This window comes from Bufo gargarizans, chromosome 2 (assembly GCF_014858855.1).
Source record: "Bufo gargarizans isolate SCDJY-AF-19 chromosome 2, ASM1485885v1, whole genome shotgun sequence".
NCBI classification, from domain to species: Eukaryota; Metazoa; Chordata; class Amphibia; order Anura; family Bufonidae; genus Bufo; species Bufo gargarizans.
The window spans coordinates 170,152,049-170,174,290 of NC_058081.1; the positions used below are offsets into that span (position 1 = coordinate 170,152,049).

The 22,242-nt window shown below is 41.6% G+C and overlaps 1 protein-coding gene across 6 annotated transcripts in view; it reads left to right on the top strand.

Moving 5' to 3' along the window:
* Positions 1-22,242, top strand: part of TCF12 (transcription factor 12) — a 160,647-nt gene that overhangs the window by 35,907 nt on the left and 102,498 nt on the right. For all 6 annotated transcript variants that reach the window (XM_044279686.1, XM_044279687.1, XM_044279690.1 and 3 more), the window contains 2 exons: positions 1,896-1,969; positions 14,238-14,340. In XM_044279686.1, the coding sequence (XP_044135621.1) occupies positions 1,896-1,969; positions 14,238-14,340 (177 nt within the window). The remainder of the gene's footprint in view (positions 1-1,895; positions 1,970-14,237; positions 14,341-22,242) is intronic.

Genomic DNA, 22,242 nt, shown 5'->3' on the forward strand with positions numbered 1-22,242 from the left:
CTCCTGCACACGACCGTATGGCTTTTTCAGTGTTTTGCAGTCCGTTTTTTACAGATCCGTTGTTCCGTTTTTTGTTTCCGTTGTGTTTCTGTTCCGTTTTTCCGTTCCGTCTTTCCGCATGGCATATACAGTAATTACATAGATAAAATTAGGCTGGGCATAACATTTTCAATAGATGGTTCCGCAAAAAACTGAACGGAAAAGGAAGACATACGAATGCATTTCCGTATGTGTTCCGTTTTTTTGCGGACCCATTGGCTGTGGAACGTCATTTGCGGGCAATAATAGGACATGTTCTATCTTTAAACAGAACGGAAAGACGGAAACGGAATGCATAACGGAGTACATTCCTTTTTTTTTTGCAGAACCATTGAAATGAATGGTTCCGTATACGGAACGCAAAAAACGGGCAGTAAACAGGGAAAAAAAACGATCGTGTGCAGGGTGCCTTACAGAGAGGATCTGTCCGCTCTCCTGACATGTTTTTTTAGTAACCACTTGGATCCCTCTTGTAGTAATTCTGGAGCATCTATTCTCGTGTCTTTGTATCCTTTATTATTCCTTCTAGTCTTCAGTTAAAGCCTCTTTCACACTACCGTATGGCTTTTTCATTGTTTTGCAGTTTGTTTTTTACGGATCCGTTTTTTTTTTTTTTTTTTGTTTCTGTTGTGTTTCCGTTCCATTTTTCCGTAGGGCATATACAGTAATTACATCGAAAAAATTGGGCTGGGCATAACATTTTCAATAGATGGTTCCTCAAAAACGGAACGGATAAGGAAGACATACGGATGCGTTTTTTTTTTTTTGCGGACTCGTGATTTGCAGGCAATAATAGTACATGTTCTATCAACGAAACTGAAAAAACGGAAATACGGAAACGGAATGCATACGGAATGCATTCAGATTTTTTACAGACATAAGAATGGATGTCACAAAATAGTCACGATACAGGGATGCAAGTAGTTGCTAACAGATCTGTCAGGTGGGGGGTTATATGTACTCTTTATAAGGATTTTCCAGGATTATGGGCTTTTTTCCCTACTACCCGGAACATGTGGTAACTGTTGAAAAACTCCTATTCATCTACTCCCCGCTGCTTCAGCCCAGCTATCTTTGGGTCTCCAATGTATTTACTTCCTGACGAGATACAGACTGGGTCATGTACGCAGCCGCAAGCAGTCACTGGGCGCAGTGGTTGCATGTTCCCAAGTGGCATGTGACCTAGTAGTGAAGTGCTGCTTGTGGGCATTGGTGGCAGCGGTGCGCATGGCCCCATCCTTGCCCCAGCTGTAAGTAAATGGACTGAGGCATTGAAGAGCGCCGCAGTGTGTCGGGGAGCAGGTGAGAGTTTTTCAGCAGGGACCTCACACTCCAAATGCTAGGTAACAAAAAAAAAAAAAAAAAAAACAGAATCCTGGAGAACCTAGTTACATTTTTTTTTTTTTTTGTTTGGTTTTTGGCAGAACCTGCAATGCAGTTGTGATCAGAGCCCAGCTATGTTAAACCTATATTAACCATGACTGGAAACATGTAGTGTAACAGAGGAATCATGGCTAGATTTCTTGACAATGTTCCTATGTCTATGGCCACCTACCACACCCATATATATCAGACGGCACAGGGGAATAAGGAAGACCTTCGACAACACTTATTTCTGTAGGAGAAAGAACTGCAAACAACCTCTGCCCAGCTAGGTTTTAGAGAAATTAGATTTCTGAATAATCCCATTGAAGCAGGCTGGCTGTGGATATGTCATATCTGTAGTTTTTAGTTGACTTTGCACCTTGATATATTGCTGAGTTTAGATTTAGGTTTTCAGCTAAACTTTTTGCCACACAATATAAGCAATTATTGGCATAATATCATTTTATTTAAATGGCTCTCTTGGTTTCTAGGGATTGATGAACGGTCTGGTGCTTCCTCTTGGGGGACAAGTGGGCAAATGAGTCCATCCTATGAATCTTCAAGGGTAAGTGCGAGTTTTATTACACAATGAATGCACCAAATATAAAAGACAGAAGCTTGGTGGACGCTTACTACAATGTCATTTCTGTTCTTTACATATTGGAGTTATTGGTCATAGAAGGATATAAGAGTTTAAAGAGCGTCTATTACAGGCATCCTCAAACTGCGGCCCTCCAGCTGTTGTAAAACTACAGCTCCCACAATGCCCTGCTGTAGGCTGATACCTGTAGGCTGTTCGGGCATGCTGGGAGTTATAGTTTTGCAACAGCTGGAGGGCTGCACGTTGAGGATGCCTGGTCTATTAGAATATGACTTGTGGAGATGTATTCCTACAGGTCAGGTAAGTCCTAGCGTCTGTAGTTATTTTTACTAGGGATGAACTATTAAAGTGACACTACCATCAAATATGTATTTTTTTCACTTAAAAAAAATGCGTGGATGGTTTTCGGGATATACTTTTTAATTTTTTTTATTTATTTTTTTATGACTCCTGGTTCGTGTCCTGGCTGTATAACTTCTTTGGTCTAGCTAGGCCTATAACGAGAACAATAAAGCACAATTATATACCTAATATTATACTAGCAGATAACTTCTTCCCCTCACAGCAGCAGTAAGCAGACAATAGATTTTCTTTTTAAATGGTCTTATCATTTGTGGTGACATTTACAGAATGAGATGCCTTTGTAGTGTAGTAATAGCAAAATGAAAAGGAAGAACAGCCACAAATTCTAAACTAAAAGTGTTTTTTCCTTGAATATGGAGTTAAAAAAAATACCCCTTTCTGATGGAAGTGTCCCTTTAAGGTCACAGCTACGGGAACATCTTGGGTTGGCAGGATTGCAAGGTTTAGCAAGTCCCAGTTCCAATGTACCTGCACTTGCTTACAGTATATTTTGCCAATGATCGCCTGATTATTGGGAAGCTGAAGGCATGTGTTGGTGGTATATGTACTTTGTAAGAAAATGCTTCTGCTCTTTCTCCTGAGCCAGTGCCAGTCCATGAAAACCTTGCTGTCAGTTGTCACAAACCCACATCAATGTAAACAGATTCTGGTAAAATTTTAAGGGGTTTTCCATGATTTACATATTGATGACCTGTTCTCAGGAGGTCATCAGTATGACAGTGGCAGTATTCAATTGGTATCCCTGCCAATCAGCTGTTTGGGCTCCTGTGAGCAGCTTACCAAGCACAGTGCCATACCTAAAATTACAGCTGTGCTTTAGGTATTGCAGCTCAGCTCCATTTACTTGAATGAGGCTGATCTGTGCGTAGGCCAAGTGACTGGTGAACATGACTTCACATGTCCTAGGAAGAAGCCTAGGCGCTCATGGAGTTCTGCAGCTTCTTCATACAGCTGATTGGCGGGGGTCCCAGGAGCTGGACCCCCACCGATCTCTTATTGAATACCTATCCTGAGTATAGGTCATCAATATGTAAATCATGAAGAACCTCTTTATGGCTAGGACTACACAACAACATTTGTCGCACAACATTTTTTATATTGATAGTCAATGGTGTTGCGCTGTGACTCGTGACATGCTGTCACAAGTTGGATTTTTGTGCGACTCGTCTGACACCATTGACTATCATTACCAAAAATGTTGTGCAACATGTGTCAGTGTAATTGTACCCTTTTTGTCGCCGTGTAGCCCTAGCCTAAGGGGTTGTGTAGGGTTAAAAAAACAAAGCTGGTTTCTTTAAGAAGCATATCCTCATCTGTTGAAAGGTTGGGTGTGGTACTGCAGCTCAGCCCACCTCACGTGCTGTACCAGAAACACAACCAATAGACAGGTTTGGTGCTGTTTCTGGATGAAAGCTGCCATGTTTTTCTAATCCTGACCCTTTTAAGGCTATGTTTATACCGTGGACTTTGACAGCTAGAAAATCCGCCATGTATTCTGTGGCAGAAGCCACCGTGGACCCTCTTCTGGTTTAGTCCCACTGATTGGATCTAAGCTGCAAGTGGATGATTAAGGGTAGGTCTATATGGCGACAGATAGGGCACAACTATACTGCAACATTTGTCGCATCAATGTTGCGCAACTAATTTTATAATGGTAGTCTATGGTGTCGCAATGCGACATACTGCGACAGTCGCAGACAAATACATCTCAAATGGATTTTTTGCGACTGTCGCATCGCGGTCACAGTATGTCGCAGTGTGCGACACCATAGACTATCATTATAAAAATTGTCGTGCGACAAAATATCGCGCGACAAATGTCGTCATGTAGACCTAGCTTAACCACATTAAATGGAGCTTGGTGCTGTCGCAGCCTTAAACCACTGGCCGCACAGTCGGAAGTGGTGTCTCCCTTTGCAAACAAGGGGAGGCAGACACTATGCGGCTGCTGGTGGAATTTTGGGGCAGAATCCGTGCCCAAATTTTGTTGACAATTTCAGTCATCTCAACGGGGCCCTAAAGAGTTAACTTGGTCAAAACTGTCTGTAGACAGCTGTGTGTTGTAACTTATTGTTTTGGAGAACCTTTTGAAAGATCTGACCTGAATGAAGAATTGGGTTTTGTAATAGTTTAGATATGGCTGTATACAACAATAACTTGTAAGATGTCGTGTTTACAGCGGTTTGGTTGTTTGTCATGTCCCCAGTCTCATGTTCTCGTGCCATCAGTTCCTGTTTGATGCATTTTCATTTTTTTTCTTCATTGTAGTTATTGGTTGCAGTTGACATTCTATAGTGCCAAAAACATTAGCAGATGTGCTTAGCATTGCTTAATCTAAACACAGTTCTTCTTTTATAATGCTTGGTCACGGACCACCCAAGGGCAGCAAGTGTGTGTGTTTTTTAATCAGCCAACATAATGAAACAATTAAAGAGTGTTGCAGATGCCTCTTTAGGGCTCTTTCACGCACTGGTCTTTCTGGTATTTTAAAATGCATGGAAATGGAAAAAAATTTTTTGGGGGGGGGGGGGGGTCACATTTCTTTTTTTTCTGCCTTTGTATGTGCATTTATTTTTCCCAGTGTTTTTTCAAGTCCTATTAAAAAAGAAAAAAAAAAACACTATAGCCATAGCATGCAAAAAAAACACACATTGGGGGTCATTTACTAAAGCTGTTTCACCCACCAGTCTTGGTAAAGCCTCACTGGCCTTAGATCCGACCAGGTCTCTTAAAAAGTTGGTTGCGTGTTCTGCTGTCCATGCTCCAGCAACTGAAATATACTCAAGCCACGGGCTGGAGTAGAATTCAGCTATAATTTACACATGTTCTCTGGCGTAAATTATATTCAGTGCGTCGGTCTGCGGTGGCCCATCCCTTCTGCTAAGCTCTGCCTACCTAAAGAGGCAAGAGCAGTGGACACAAAGTCATAGTTTTTCCCCAAAATTTTTCTTTTTGACAAATTTTTTACTTTTACTTAAAAAATGGCATAAGGCTTTCATAAGTGAACTGCATTGCATGTAACATGTTTTCGTTTTCCACTATAGAACGTAAATTAATATCTGGTGTAAGAAAAGACACCACAATACCATGAAAAAGTTGACCTCTTTCTCAAAAGTGCTGCTTGTAAAAGTAGTCTAAGGCCTCTTGCACACGAACGTGTGCGCCCCATGGCCGTGCTGCGACCCGCAAATTGCGGCCCGCAATGCACGAACACCCGACTGTGAGGCAGCCTGCAGCGGATTGCGGACCCATTCACTTTAATGGAACACGTCCTATCTTTTTGCAGAGCGGAAGTACGGGACGAAACCCCACAGAAGCACTCTGTATACTGCTTTCTTAGGGTTCCGTTCTGTGCTTCCATTCCGCATCTCTGGATTTGCAGACCCATTAAAGTGAATGGGTCCGCATCCGTGATGCAGAATGCGCACGGAACGGTGCCCCGTGTATTGCGAATCCGCAAATGCAGTCCACAATACGGCAACGGGACACCTACGGTCGTGTGCAGGAGGCCTAAATTTGTTATGGCTCTCCGAGTGAGCGATTACTGAAATATAGAACAAATACATTTTATATTGTGTAGCTTGGTCATTACTCTCAAAGCTTTTGACATCGAGGATGTGAGACCCCACCAATCAGTCCTTATTAGCTGACGAGTCTGTCTGTCTTAAGCTAAGTAGTAGTGCTCGGCTAAGAGCTTCTTCCCCTTTGCTTTACCGATTTCTCAGCATCTGGACCCACACCGATCAAAAATTCTGGCGGGTCTCTGATGAGTCAAAAGTTTAGTGAAAGTGCAGTTACTTTTTAACAGTGTTGTTTCAACTGTGCATTATAACCGAGAGGATCTGTTTGGGGACTTGTCATAAGAATCTCTTAGTATTGGGCTTGAATAAATAAACCCCTTCTGAACAAGTATATGCATAAACAGAGCTTTACAAGCTCTTCCTGAAACCTACATATATAAACTGTAGGCACGATGGGAATGCTCTTGACTTCTTACTTCCTGCTGTGCCTAATAAAAGATGTAGTCCTGAGAAGAGCTTCCCTGTTCTAACCTGCCAACATCTGTTTTGTGCTCTAAGGGGCCTTTTCACGGCCCAGTGTTTAGGCAGGATGAGTGATAAATGCATGTTCCTTTGTATCTGCCTGTTACACAGGGAGATGTGCTGCTGATAATCGGGCAAATGATCGTTTACTATTTTATTGGCTGATCAGCGGCTCGAATATATGGGCCAATTTCAGCTTATCGTTCCTGTGAACACTTTTGCCCAATAGTTGGCCTGATAATCACTCCATGTAATAGAGCCTTAAAGGGGTTGTGCAGGGGTTTTATATTGCAAATGCATTAATCTGTAAGACTGCACCACTCGCTGAGACATTGGAGTGGCGGTGCCAGCAGTGTTGAGCCCCAACCTGCTGGACTCCCAATAGCCAAGAAGAGAAGAAGATAGCCGCGGCACTCAATGTCTTCAGAAATGTTCCAGTGTTTTATTGTGAGATGTGTTCTATTGAAAGATGTGAAGAATTCTCTTCCTCCTTCGCAAACAAAGTGTCTACCTTTCGGGACAGCATTATACCAGCAACATCAATTGACCCTTGGTCCTCGCATGTGCCTATTGCCTTATGACCATGGTAAGTCTTTGACACTCTGAGTGAAGAAGATTTTGGTGTTCTCATCCAAAGTATCCGCTCTACTACCTGTGACCTGGATCCTAGCCCAACTGGTCCCTTAATGCAGTGCCCAGAACTGATCAGACCAGCACTACACAAAATAACCCAGTGCTCCTTGCAAAGGGGACTATTCCCACAGGAACTAAAGAAAGCAATCATAAAACCCCTCTTGAAGAAACCATCACTGGATCCTGATTCTGTGGCCAACTACAGACCTGTGGCAAACTTACCATTCCTATCAAAAGTTATAGAGAAGGCAGTAGCCAAACAGCTAGAAGCCAGGCTTACAGATAACAACATATTTGATACCTTTCTGTCAGGATTCAGGGAAAGGTACAGCACTGAAACGGCACTAGTCCGAGTAATGAACGATCTACTTAAAGCAAGAGACAAAGGTGAGTGCTCAATTCTGATTCTTCTTGACTTGTCTGCAGCTTTCGATACCATGGATAATGAAATATTAATCCAGAGATTGAAGAATTACTGTGGCCTAGGGGGTGCTCTTCTCAGCTGGTGTCAATCCTTCCTATCGGGCAGGTCACAGCAAGTGTGCCTGGGCACCCTCTACTCTAATCCTGTACCACTTACTTATGGAGTCCCACAGGGGTCGGTGTTATCTCCGTTACTCTTTGCAGTCTACATGCTTCCAGTAGGCAAAATTGTCCAGAATTATTGCCTAGGTTACAATTGTTACGCAGACGACACGCAACTGTATCTGTCCTTCAAGCCTGGCACTCGAGACCCATCAGCATCCATCAATGCCTGTCTAGTGGAATTACAAAACTGGATGAACACCAGCTGGCTGAGGCTAAACTCGGACAAAACAGAGGTGTTGGTAGTAGGCGGTCCTCACATGGTGGATAAAGTCCAAAAGTCCTCACACTTCAAACTAGCGATTGGGGGAGATACCGTGCAATATAAAGACTCTGTGTGAAACCTGGGGGTGATCCTGGATGGAAATCTAACACTCAGACAGCAGGCATCAGTGGTCGTCAAATCCTCTTTCTTCTGTCTGAGAAATATAGCGAGAATTAAACACCTTATCCCAGCAGAAGACCTGCCTACACTAATTCATGCATTTGTATCCTCCCGCCTGGACTACTGCAATGCCCTAGTCATTCGCTCCCCGGATAAAGTTCTGCGCCCATTCCAACTAGTACAGAATGCAGCAGCCAGACTCCTAGCCAATGCCCCACGTGGCTCACACATCTCCGCAGAATGCAGGGTAACAGTGCTTTGATTCACCAGGGAGAAAAGCGCCATAAAAATATCATTATTATTATTATTATTTATTCACCAAACAAAAGTGACTTTTCGACTCGTATGAGCTTGATAAAGACTCATACAAGTCGAAACGAGGCTTTTGTTTGGTGAATCTAACACTACTAAAACGCTATCTGCTTCTCTTCTTTGGGTTTTATATTGATGATCTCTCCTCAGGATAGATCATCAATATCAGATTGGCGCAGGTCCGACATCCCCGGTGATCAAGTGTTTGAAGAGGAGGTGGTGCTCCATGCAAGTGCAGCCTTCCCTTCATTACACTGCACTTGGTCTCACAAGCGAATGTAATTACAAGTACAAGTGGATGCAGGGAGAATAGAGAGTACTTGTAATTACACTGCACCGCCACTGCAAGGGAGGCGACACATAGTGTAATGAAGAGGAAGCGGCGCTTGCTTGGAGCACCACCTCCTCTTCAAACAGCTGATCGGCAGGGGTGTCTGCCCCATAGAAATGAATGGGAGTAGGGGCTGCGCGTGTGCGGTGCACTCCCATTCACTTCTATGGGAGCAGTAGGGAGCAGTGCTTGGTGGTGGACAGACCCTGGGAAATCCGAGGTCCTCCAGCCACAGCGTTCCCCGCTCTGTTCTCGCTGTAGGTATGGGTGCCAGAGGTGGGACACGCACCTATCGGACAATGGGGGCATATCCTAGCGTTGTCCCTTTTTGTCTGTGATGGGAATACCCCTTTTATATCAGCATGTTTTAAATGGCCAAAAAAGGGCAAAGGGGGTTTGATAAATGTGCGCCAGCATGTTTCTGTTGTCGATAATGGAAGAAGTATGTGAAATGGTCTAATTGATTGTATGAGACCAACTGAAGATGTAGCTTTCTCTTCTCCTTCAACCTGCACGTCATTATTAATATTTTGTATTTAGCTGAAAACTAGTGAGCCAATGCATTACTTTTTGCACCTCCTATAGCTGATTTAGATGTAAGTCACTTCTCTTCCTTTACACCTCCTATTGGTTAGCTTGCTTTTGACCAAAATTTTATGCCAGAATGGGTTTTCCCACCCCACTGTCCTATCCACTTCCCCACAGGATAGGGGATAGGTGTCTGGTGGTGGTCCGACCACTGGGGGCTCTGTTTCCTCATTACAATAGAGCTTTAGTCAAGCTTGTGAACTTCCACTGCAGGTGACAGGACCTCTTGATATAGCGGTAGACAGCACCATATACTGTAAAGCCCTATGAAGCTTGTACAGAATTCACTGTACATGTCGCAGTTTGTCACTGCTTAGTAAACGTTTTTTTTTGGATTGCATGACGGCACAGTCTAAGCTACATGGTAATCCATGGCTGGTCATGTTTGCCTGGTTTTAGGTATGACCAGCCAGTCAAGGATTAACACCTTGCTTTGGCTGTCTGACAGCTTGGAACAGACTTTCTGATATCTCAGTAAGAAGCAGTGTAACCTTATTGTTGGCATATGTGTCTTAGAAGTATGTGAAATACAACGTTCACAGGCTGAATAGTAGCAGTACCAATACATTAACAAACATATACGTTGCTTGTATAAGCTAGACCATGTCTGATTTCCAGCTTGTTCATTTTATGCTGCTGTAACATGGAGTTCACAGGGTAGAGCTGCCTTCTCCCAGGGTATCCTGGCTACTGAAGCAAAAATCCTGTTCCCTTCCATGTAATCTGTACTTGGGCATCTCAAATCCATATTTCTGTGTAGATACCGGTTTGTAATTTGTTTTTACCATATTTTTTTCAACATGTATTGAACTTTTTAAACTGTTTATTGAGGTTACCTAGAAGCCAGTTGGTTTCCTTAGCTGCTGATGATTTGGCTGCTCATCTGAATGACGAGGTTCTATAGTATTGGCTACCAGTGGAGAAGTTTACATTCCCGGTTAAAAGTCAGAAGTGCCAGGGCTGTTCTGTTTTCATGTCCATCACCTGTATGTTCCCCTAGTTTTAGCTTGGAGTGAACACATCCAATTCAATGATTTAAAGGGGTTGTCTGGCGAGATAAAAAGTTCTTTAGTTGTCAAAATGTACAATAATAAAACTTCTAAAACGTATTACTGTGCATTAATTCTGAATGCTATCTCATTGGTCTGATTGTAAAGCGATCTGGAAAATGTTGTCGCTTTATAATTATTATTGGTTCAATTTTAGCTTCCTGCCCCTCTCTGTCTCAGTGCCTTATATGAAGGGGGATAGCAATTTGGGTCAGTTCAGCCAGCCCACCTCTTTCTGCATCAGCCATGAGGGTGGTAGTCTTATCTATGTGAGCTGTACAATTACTATTTTCCCCAAATTGAAACGTGTGAATTTTCATTCATTATCTCCCCCCCCATATGTTTTGTTGTTAGTTCTAAAATTCTTGTCATTGCATATAACTTGAAGGGGTTGTGTGTGACTTGACTGTCGTGCTGCCTGTGCCAAGGCGGACATCCATCATTCCACCTGAGTTTTACAGTGGCTCATAAAGGGATAGTTGTATAGAGAATAGTCAGACACCCTCCTTTGAAACAGTTGTGCACAAACCGGCTTTAATTTTTAGTCCTTTACTGCTACGTGCAGAAAAACTGCAGCAATTGTTTGTGGGGTTTTTGTGTTTGGATTTCAGTCTTTGCGATACAAAGGGTGAGACCTGTGGTTTTTGCTGCATATTTTCCACAATGTAACACATTGACTTAGTGCAGAAACGCATAGAAACCTGCACAAAAAGCAGCATGGAATCATTTACAGGTACCCTTAAAGGGGTTACTCTATCAATAATGTAAACAATAAAAATCAGACAACATATACTAAATGACAATGTATTTAACAAAGCTAGAACCATCCCTGTACCTCGCATGGATCCAGAGATCTCACCATTCATTGCTCTGCTAGATTTAGATCAAGCTGGTAGCTTGCAGGGTCTATCCTTTTGTCAGGGCCTGTGTCCTTTCTACTGCAGTGGAGCTGGAACTGAGCATGTGCGTCCACCTAGCAATGATACTGAGGAGGACTGAGAAATGAGTAATAGAGCAAACACCTGGTGGTACTGTACAGATGCATGTTATTGAATAACTCATTGGCTATACAATTTTTTTTTTATTACAAGCAATTGCAGAAGTATTCAGAGACAATTGCTGGTTTGAAAAATGTGGAATATTTCTTAAAGGGAACCTGTCACCTCCCAAAACCATCCCAAGCCGCCAGCAGTACCTGTGTGTAGCCAGCAGTGTGTTTCTGATGATGCCTTTCTTCCTGAAGGCAGATGCAGCAAAAGTATTGAAAACGTTGTTTTATCCCCTGCCGGCGCGCTTCTCCACACGTGCTTGAAGTCACTGGGGCAGAGGCCTCCTTGCTTCAAGTCACGGTAACTGCCCCCCCTTTCCTGCTCCCTCGCTGTGGCTGACAGCCGGCTGTTCGGCAAAGGCAGCCGGACTCTCTGCATAAGCGCTGTCGGTCACAGCGAACGAGCGTTTTGTGCTGACGAAACTGAGCCAAACGGACCCGTCCTGGCACACATTGTAAGTCAATGGGGACAGATCAGTTTTCACTGACACAATATGACACAATAGAAAATGGATCTGTCCTCTATTAACTTTCAATGGTGTTCAAGATGGATCCGTTTTGGCTATGTTAAAGATAATACAAACGGATCCGTTCTGAACGGATGCATGCAGTTGTTTTATCTGAACAGATACGTTTGTGCAGATCCATGACTGATCCGCACCAAATGCAAGTGTGAAAGTAGCCTTAGCTACAAGATGCACTCCAGATGGAAAACCTATTCATCTTGCATGCAAAACCATCAGTATTTCACTGATTCGGGACACAATCCGTATCGCTCACGTGAATTAGGCTTTACACTGTACACATCTGTTGGCTAAATGCAGCTCTGCTCCGATGTGCTAAGTATTTATGGGAGCCTTTAGCGTGGTGTTACATCCTGATGTATTAAGCTTGTACACCAGAAATATGGTGAAAGAATTTTAATGCAAGTCCTGTTTTGTGCAAAATATGTAATAGCTTTGTCCACCTCCCTATTTTAAGGTGCTGGTAGGACATTGACAGGGCATGTGCTCCAGAAAACTGTGCTTATTGCACTAGAAGCCTACACCAGCTGCACCCTTGCTGGCAAAGATTTCCTTTTCTGGTGCACGGACAAAATTATTAAGATGCTTGACTCTTAATAATCCCAGCAATTGGATTAAGATTGGAATCGGCAGTATTTGAAGCAGTTTTTTTTTTTTTTTTTATGTCGAACCCAGAAGTTGAATCAAATGGAATGGGAAATGTAAAGAGATTTACATATACATAGATGCCTTCTATAGATAGACATCTGCACCCTGCTGGATCCACTTATGGCTTTGGAAATTAAAAACTACATTAAACACTACAGTGGCCCAGATTAACTAAGCCTGTAGGTGTCATAAGCTGTCTAGACTGGAACCAGGTTTATCACAGGGACTCTGGCTTGATGTCAAATCTGGTGCAGGGGTAGACACTTTTCATTGTCTCCATACCATCTATTGTTTGGCTTACTTTGAGACAGATTTTTACGCCAAAATTTGCGCACAAAATGGCACATATTAGACATACCACCTTTCCCACAAAACTCCACTTCTCTGCTAATCCCAACCCCTCTTTCAAGCATGTCAGGAAAGAATATAAAAACCCAAGATGTGCAAATTTGCAATATTTTGTGCCACTTTTTTTTTTTTTTTTGGGCGGAGGTATGTTAATAAATCGGGGCCCACTGTGTGAAACTACCCTTGTGTGTACAGATTTCTTACCAATTTCCATCCAGGAAGCCCAGTATCACACGTATTTGATTTGTGGAAATTACTTCTGAAACCTGCTATAGTGGCTGGAACACATGATTTCATGCTTTTTCTTGTGTATTAGGGGTTAATAATACAATTGTAGCATTTAGTTTATTATCGTCTTTATTATGCCATGACCCATCATTTCCCATATTCTCATCGTGTGAAACTTTTTTTTTTTAACACTTTTTTGACAAGTATTTTGATTTAAAAAAAATTAAGTTGGAAACTTTAAGAAATGATTAATAAAGATGAACTCCCTGCATATGTTTGTCTATATATCTAGACCTATATGTCTGTGTTGTCTATCAGGAATCCTCTGAGAACTCCACTTTTCAATGGAGTTTTGTGTGGTAGTCTCAGATGTTTCACTGTATTTGTGTGTGTATATGTGTGTGTGTGTGTGTGTGTGTATATATATATTAGTATATATATATATATATATATGTATATATGTATATGTAATTTTGGGTGAATAAAGGCTCGTTCCCACGACCATATGTCTTTTTCAGTGTTTTGCGGGCTGTTTTTCCATGATACGTCTTTCCATTTTTTTTTTTACTTTTTTCAGTAGTGTTTCTGGTTCCGTTTTTCCGTATGGTATATACAGTATACAGTAATTACATAGAAAAAATTGGTCTGGGCATAAAATTTTCAATAAATGGTTCCGCAACAATGGAACGGATACGGAAGACATACAGAGTACATGCCGTATGTGTTCAGTTTTTTTCCCTTCACAACATTTTTTTATTGATTTCCAGTAAGGCAATACAATCAGTTGACAGAGTTGTAACAGTGTATAGAAACATCTTAACTTATGGTGATCATGCATGTTCCGTTTTATTTTATTTTTTTGCGGACCCATTGACTTGAATGGAGCCACGGAACGTGATTTGCGGGCAGTAACTCAACATGTTCTATCTTTCAACGGAACGGAAATACGGAAACAGAATGCATACGGAGTACATTCCATTTTTTTTTTTTTTTTTTGTGGAACCGTTGAAATGAATGGTTCCGTATACGGAATGCAAAAAACGTTTGTGTGAACGAGCCCTAATACTTAGCACATGAATTAGCAGTGTCATTACGCTCAGCAAGACGGTCACATAATCTGCTTAATACTTTTCTTGCTCTTCCCTAGGGTTTTGCAGACAGTCCTCATTACAGTGAACACTTGAATGACAGTCGATTAGGGTCCCATGAAGGATTGTCCCCGACACCTTTCATGAACTCAAATCTAATGGGTAAGTAGGTAATGCTTGTGGGCAGCCTCTAAAAGCCTCTTTTCCTTTGAAGACCTTTTACCATTCCCTGTCTGGTGCTCATCATCTGGACTGTACAAAATATTTAAAGAGAACCTGTCCCCTTTGCTTTTGGTCACATAGCACCACCTTGATCAGGAGGCCATAGTAGGTGGGGTCCCTGAGATCTGGTCTGCAGCCCTTGTAGTTAGTAATATATTAGGTAGGCAAACCATTGCTGCCTTTTTTTATGAATTGGAAAACATTTAGCTGTGAGAAATCCATTTCTAGCTGCTGCCCTTCCAAAATGTATTGGCAGCATATATTGGCACAATGTGTGAATATTTACTGTTGGCTGGTGTACGATTTGTCCGCTTTGTTCAGTATGAATCAAAAGTGGACCTGCACTAATTGAACAGAGCATTGCCTAAATGTGGTAGTGCTAGGCGGATGTGAGACACATCTCCATGATGCATGTCTTCTGCATTCACCATCCTGGCCACAGTGGGCGCAGTACTGGGTATGTGCCAGCTACACCTCATGGGGCATTTCTTTTAACACATATTATCAGTACAGCATTTTAAATTGCTGGAATAGTACGTCAAAAACACTTACTGGCTTACTAACCCCTTTTATCACCTTCTGACGAAGCGGAATCGAAACGCACGTTGAGGTGCTGTGCCTAGAGCTCATTACTTCCCTGTGGGTGAGTGCTTATCATATATACTGTTGGCCACTTTAACTGGTAGGTGTTTATTTACAGTATATATGTAAAGTAGTGCTGATACGTAGGCAACACTTTCCCCCCTGTGGATTTTGTCATGGATTCCAGTAGCCCTATTGAATCTTGTTTGGGGATTGGTTTTATGTGTATTTTGTTAATCATGTACTTCAGTAAAGTTGTGGAATCATTTGATTTGTTGCAGGATTTGTACACTAAGGCCTCTTTCACACGAGTGAGTTTTCTGCGCTGGTGCAATGCACTGAATCCTGCCCCATTCATTTCAATGGGTCTTCAATAGGTTTTTTTTTTCTTCACGCATCAGTTCTGCGTTGCTTGAAAAACACAGCATGTTCTATATTCTGCGTTTTTCACGTAGCCCTAGCCCCATAGAAGTGAATGGGGCTTCAGTGAAATACGCATTGCATCCGCAAGCAGGTGCGGATGCAATGTGTTTTTCACTGATGGTTGCTAAGAGATGTTGTTTGTAAACATTCTGTTTTTTATCACAGCATGAAAAACACATCAAAACGTATTGCACCCGCGCGGATAAAACTGAACGCAATTGCAGATGAAACTGACTGAACTTGTAAAATGGTGTGAGTTTCACTGAACGCTCCGTGCCTGTATTGTAAGCCGCAAACTGCGCTTTCCGCAATGTATGGACCATGTGCATTCCGTGCAGCGGATGTGGACCCCCTGACTTAGATGAGTCTGCGATCCGCAAGATACGACATGTCCTGTGTTTTGCAGAGTGGAAGCACGGATCAGAAGCCCACGGAAACTCTACAAAGCGCTTCCATGGGTTTTCGGGTGTGTCCCGCAAAACTGGAAAAGATAAGACATGGCCTATCTTTTGCCGAATCTTGTGAATCGTGGACACATTCAAGTCAGTGGGCCCACATCTGCAGTATGGAGCGCACACTGCTGGTGCCCATGCATTGCAGACCGGTCCACAGCACGGGTACAGAGTCCTTACATTCAGAGGAGCGGGTACAGAGTCCTTACGTAGAGGAGCCCGAAGTAAGATCATGGGATGTGATTGTAAGCTACCTGTACGAGTTAAAATGGATGGATCTACGCTAATAGAGGAGGAATGCCTAAATGACCCCTAATTTATACCTATTAGTAAAAGCAATTGTATAATAGTTTTCCTGCCACACATGCATTACTAAATGATTTGAAGGGTATATTCCTCTACGTTCAGACATCTACATCTTTATTCTAGTTTTAGCTATCTTATCATATAAAACAATTTATCATATTGCTAAAAATACTAGTGTGTTCTCAGAGGCTTGGTCGTAATGTGAGGTATTATATTGTTGCCTGTGTGACCTATTTTTGCTATCTCCGTATTGTCCTTTTAAGACACAGCCATGGTAATCTAAGTGGATTAGCTAAAGCCAAATCCTGGTGGTCTGCAATTTCTTCTGGAAATCTTTCTGCTTTGTCTATATTTTCTTAATCCCCCTTTTTTTTTTTTTTTTTTTTTTTTTTTATGGTGTTCACAAAGGTAACTGTGGATTACTGGGCCATTGCAGAGTCTGGTGATCCGCACATCCATCAGTTTTTACAGTAGTGCATCAGATGCAAAAATGTAATAGAAATCTAGTAGCCGGATATGTCTCGCAGCCTGTTTGTTGGATAACTCTGTTTCTATAGTATGTATTTCATGCATGTTTACTGTTTTTTACTGAATCTCCTCATGGCAATAAATAAAGTGCAGTGATTTTTCTCAGAAAATGAGTTATCGGTGCGTATAGTTGCTGGATAATGTTATGTTTCTTAGTGACAATGTATCTAACGGTTGTGGTTGAAATAACACAGGTTAAGATGGGAAGTAAATAAGCCACTAAAGACAGAACACGTGGAGAAAAACAAAAAAACACCTGGGGTGAGGGTAAAGCCTCGAATTGCTTTCATTATCACACAGCGATTATTGCTATCAAAGGATCTTCCTGAAAGAAACGGCTTGTGTCTTTCATTTTGTATTATGCCATTTGTGGGCAGTTTTCTGCTGGCCTCATATTTGTTATACTAGCGTTTTGCCGCCGTGGTATAGTACTGCAGCAGAAAGGTTCGCGTTGTTCCCTCTGTACTGTGTACACACCAGGATCTGCCGGACATTGGTACAATCCTCAAGCATCAGAGAAGAAATGGCAGTGGTAGGTCCTTAAAGCTTAGTGTAAGGTTAGGCGGACAGTTTTTTGGAGGAGGTTCTGAGGCAGAGTTTCCTGCAGATTTTTTCAGTCAACGTCGTGAAATATTATGGAAGAACTTCTCCTTCCTCTCATTTTTGGCTTTTGCTGAAAAACCTGCATAAAACTCTGCCTCAAAACCTTCTCCTCCAAAAAATGTGAACCTACCCTAAAAAATCATCGGATGGAAACCGGAAAAACAGGCTGATACTTGACCAGTGGGGGTGGGCCTTTACCGACAGCTGCTGTTTTGGAGGGAAAAGTCTAGAATAATGAAAACTGCTAATCTGCTTTGTATGTTGATAGAGGAGGGGAGGTGTGCATGTCATACATTGCTGCCTCCACATGATGAAGACTTAAAGGGGTTTTCCAGCATTTATTATGTAGCGGCAGAGGCATGTGTGACCACCGTTCTGTACACTGATAATGAGATGGCGGAGTACTGTACCTAGACAATAAATGGAGCAGTGGTCAAGTGTGTGTCTTGATGCTCTTTTCACATGGGACTCTGGACCCCCATTCTCATAATTAATGGGGGTCCCCCAGCAGTCATACAGTTATCACCCATGCATTTGATAAGTGGTTAATGTTAGAAGTGGGAAAACCTTTTTAAGACACATCTTACTATACTAGTATATCAACCAAAAATGTTTTCTCACATAATGGCCTTAAATGGAGTTAAAACCAGATACATATTACTTTTCTAATATTTGTTTTCTAACTTTTTTTCTGCATGTGATTATGTGGGCAGCCTCGTGCTTGAGCTTCACGTTCTTTACTGCAGACATAGGAAACTGGAGATGACTCATTGGGGTCATTTATTAAACTGGTGTAAAGTAGAACTGGCTTAGTTGCCCATAGCAGCCAATCGGCTTCCACCGTTCATTTTCCAAAGGAGCTGTGAAAAATGAAAGGTGGAATCTGATTGGTTACTATGGGCAACTAAGCCAGTTATACTGTACACCAGTTTAATAAATCTCCCCTATTGACTGGTAGACATGCTCTGTCACCTGTTCAGGAAGGGAGTGGAGTGGAGCTGAGCCATGACAGCGCCTATTGTCAATGGTGGATCCTGTGTTATCTGCGTCTAGCTTAATAATAGGGACTTTACCTTTCATTGTATTCCTGCCTGTGATAATAATGAGATGATCACTGATAAGTGATCTCTACAGAACAGGAAGTGTCAGTATATAAATAATTTCATTTTCCAATGGTACATTCCCTTTAAAGTTGTCTTTAGGATTTTTTAGAGATGATATACAGACATAAGTAGACCAGGTTCGGTAGGGGATTGTTGAAAATATGCATGTGTGTGTAGAGATAAAAATAAAATAAATATATATATATATATATATATATATATATATATATATATATATATATATATATATATATATATATATATATATACACACACACACACACACACAGGGGAAATAAAGCGGGCCACTGTTTCATTTTATCCTGGAGTGCTGCCTTTTCTTTGATATATATAGATATATATATATATATATAGATATATATATAGATATAGATATAGATAAAATATATGCAATCCTTTCCAGCTTGTGTTATTAGTGCCTTTGTGCTGGTAAATAAATATGTGCAGTTTCAGGCCTTGAATACGGTAACAAGTGTAGACTTCAGCATCATATTTCATTGCTGCTGTTAGCACTTAAAAGAATCATTACTAAAACAGGAGGAATTATACGTCAAGAGGATGTTGTTATTTTGAGTATTATGCTCAGCTATAAGCGTATTTGCCTGAAGAGATAGTGGATTATAAAGTGTCACTGTCTTTCATGATGGAGCTCTTAAACACTTTAATGATCTTGTACATACCAGAAGAGAGCGAAAATTCTAACAAGGGTTGATAATGATTCAATAATGAACAATTTGCCACAGAAAGATGCATTTCCATATTCATTTAGTTATTTTTGAAGTGTGCTGTGCATGCAGCAAAGCTATTATGTAGCTTGTCTCTCGTGTTTCCAACTAATGAATTCCAGAATGATCCTGTTGATTCAGAGGCATAGAGATAGGCACTTTGCTTTTAGCCAAGATGAAAAACGTGCAATCCGTTGGCACACGGGTAAGCAATTAGCATCAAACAGATTATTATAAGGACATCTTACTATAAAAGTCCTTTTGAGTTTTGACCATAGCTGTGATTTTCTTGAAGTGGCACTATTTAGAGTTCACATTCTCTTCTGTCGTCTTTTGTAGATTAATTATGGTGCTTTTAAACATAATAGATATCCACATACAGTACAAGCTGATTTCATCCCTCTGAGCGTTTGCACTGGATCATTAGTGCTGGGTTCTCATCACACTTGCACATTGTAGCATACCTATTTAGTGGTATTAACATTAAGATATACATGTATAAAATAATCCCCACCCATTTTTATATTCTACTGCAAAATATCAGGATAGCTGGACACAATCCGGGAACGTCCACAACACCAGGCTCTGAAGACCACATTTTCAGACAGTCTATTATAACACAGAATGGAAGTTTTATTATGTGCTTCACAATTCTCTTCACCTTCAGGGTATGCCACACATGGAGTAGACATGGCAAATGTTCTATAGCAGGATTGAATGTGGAAAATCCACAGCATTTTACATTAGTGGCAGAAAAATCTGCAGCAGTTATTGAGATGTGTTACAAATTGTAAGGCCACATGCACACGACAGTGTAGTTAAAGATACAGCACTTTGGTGCATTTCCACAATGTATTTGTGGCAAAATCTGCATGTGTTCGATGAGTGAGTATTAGGCCTCATTCACACGTCCTTAAGTGTTTTGCGGATCCGCAAAACACGGACAACGGCAATGTGCGTTCGTCAATATGTGAGGTACCATAATTTGAGTGCCCACACAAGACGGCCATGGTGTATTTTGCTGGGATTCTTTAGTGAAAGTTATGCTGCAGATTTAATGTAGATTTCAACCCATGCATTGCAAATGTGCAACCCACATTGCTAATCTGTAAAACAGCGTGGATCTTCTATATGTGCCTGTACCCTTAGGATATGTCTGCACTAGTTAAGTACAGCACAAAAGTCCATTGCAGATTTTGTCACCAGTCGGCACATATAGCCACGTTTCATGTGGATTTGCTTCAGATTTCACCCTATGCATTGCAAAGGGTAAAATCTGTAGTGAAAAATCTGCAGACAAAATTGACATGTAGTATTAAAATTTGCACCACATATTAATTTCCACATAGATTTGTTCCGGCGGGTGTGGGTGAGATTTGTTCTAGTCCCATACCCTTTGCTGCTACTGTAATATGTTGCAGATATTCCACCAGCAGGCGAAAACTTAGCAGCGTATGTTCACATTTATCAAATGTGCTGCAGATTTTCCATCTGGATTTGTGAGTGTAAAATCTACAGCATGTTACAGTAGAAGCAGAGTGGATATGGTCTATGGAGTGAAATCTGTGGTGAATCCACATCTAAGGGTACTTTCATACTAGCGTTGTTAGAATCCAGCAGGCGGTTCCGTAGCCAGAACTGCCTGCCGTTTCCGGAAATCCGTATACAAACGGATATCATTTTTTTTTTTTTTGTATCCTGATCAAGATACTTATTCATTGAAATACTGGCTCCGTCTTTCCAATATATTCTGGAATAACGGATCCGGTATTTCATTTTCTCAAAGCTAGAAAGAACTGTGCGTGCGCAGACCGGAAAACCTGATCCGGCAGAGCGGCAATTTCCGGAACACTTGGTATCGGATCCGTCATTAATACATTTTAATGGAAATTAATGCCGGATCCGCAAGTGCGGTGGTGTTCCGGAATTTTGGCCGGAAAAAATACAGCAGAAAACTGCAGTATTTTGTCTGTTCAAAACTGTACAAGGGACGGAATGGAAGACATCCTGATCCATTTCCATTCAGAATGCATTGGGACAAAACTGAAGCGTTTTTTCCCGGTATTGAGACCCTTTATTGGATTTCAATATCTGAAAAGAATAACGCTAGTGTGACAGTACCCTAATACATGCAGATTTTGCCATGACTTTGATGTAGAATTTGTGACAAAAGCCATGGCAAATTTTGTATTCCTGTAGTGTAGATGATAAATTGTGACTACATAAAGCCCTGTTCACACTTCAGTGCTGTCCATGTTCACAACAGACGTACCCATTGACTGTTAGGCCTCCTGCACACGGCCGTTGTTTTGGTCCGCATCCGTGCCGCAGTTTTGGCAGCTCGGATGCGGACCCATTCACTTCAATGGGGCCGCAAAAGTTGTGGACAGCACTCAGTGTGCTGTCCGCATCCGTTGCTCCGTTCCGTGGTCCGCCCCAAAAAAATATAACCTGTCCTATTCTTGTCTGCGTTTTGTACAACACGGATGGCATCCATGATCTGTCAGTGGTTTTTCAGGGACCATTGCCAAGATATGCTCTGGCAATACATTTTCATCTGTGGAATACTGATGACACATGAAGGGCAAAAAAAGATACACGGAGCGAACACTGTTTCTTCATAGATGAAACAGATTTTCCATGGGGATCAAATGGACACAGAAGTATAAAACCAGCCTATATTTTATAGTCCACCATCTACAGCATAAACACTGTGTATGTAATGTTAAAATATGGTTTCATTGTGTTCTTGTCATATTTAAGAAGTTAAAGGTAGCTAACTTTTTGAAAAACATTTCATTTGTCATATCAAAGTTTAGATCATTGGAGGTCTGAGAGCTGAGAATGAGGGGCGAAGAGCACGCATATGGCGCTCTCTCTCCTCGCTGCAGAGAATGGAATAGAGACTGGCCCGTAGACTTCTATGGAGCCCATCTTGTGCGGTCTCGGCGCTCAGAACCCCACCAATCAAAAGTTTTGAAATGTCTCTGACATATCAAAAGGTTTTTGAAAGTATAGTGACCCCTTAATCTGTTTGCTTGCTTAAGCATTCTTTATTTTTACAATAAATTTCCAAGTTTGAACAGCAATTTGTAAGGG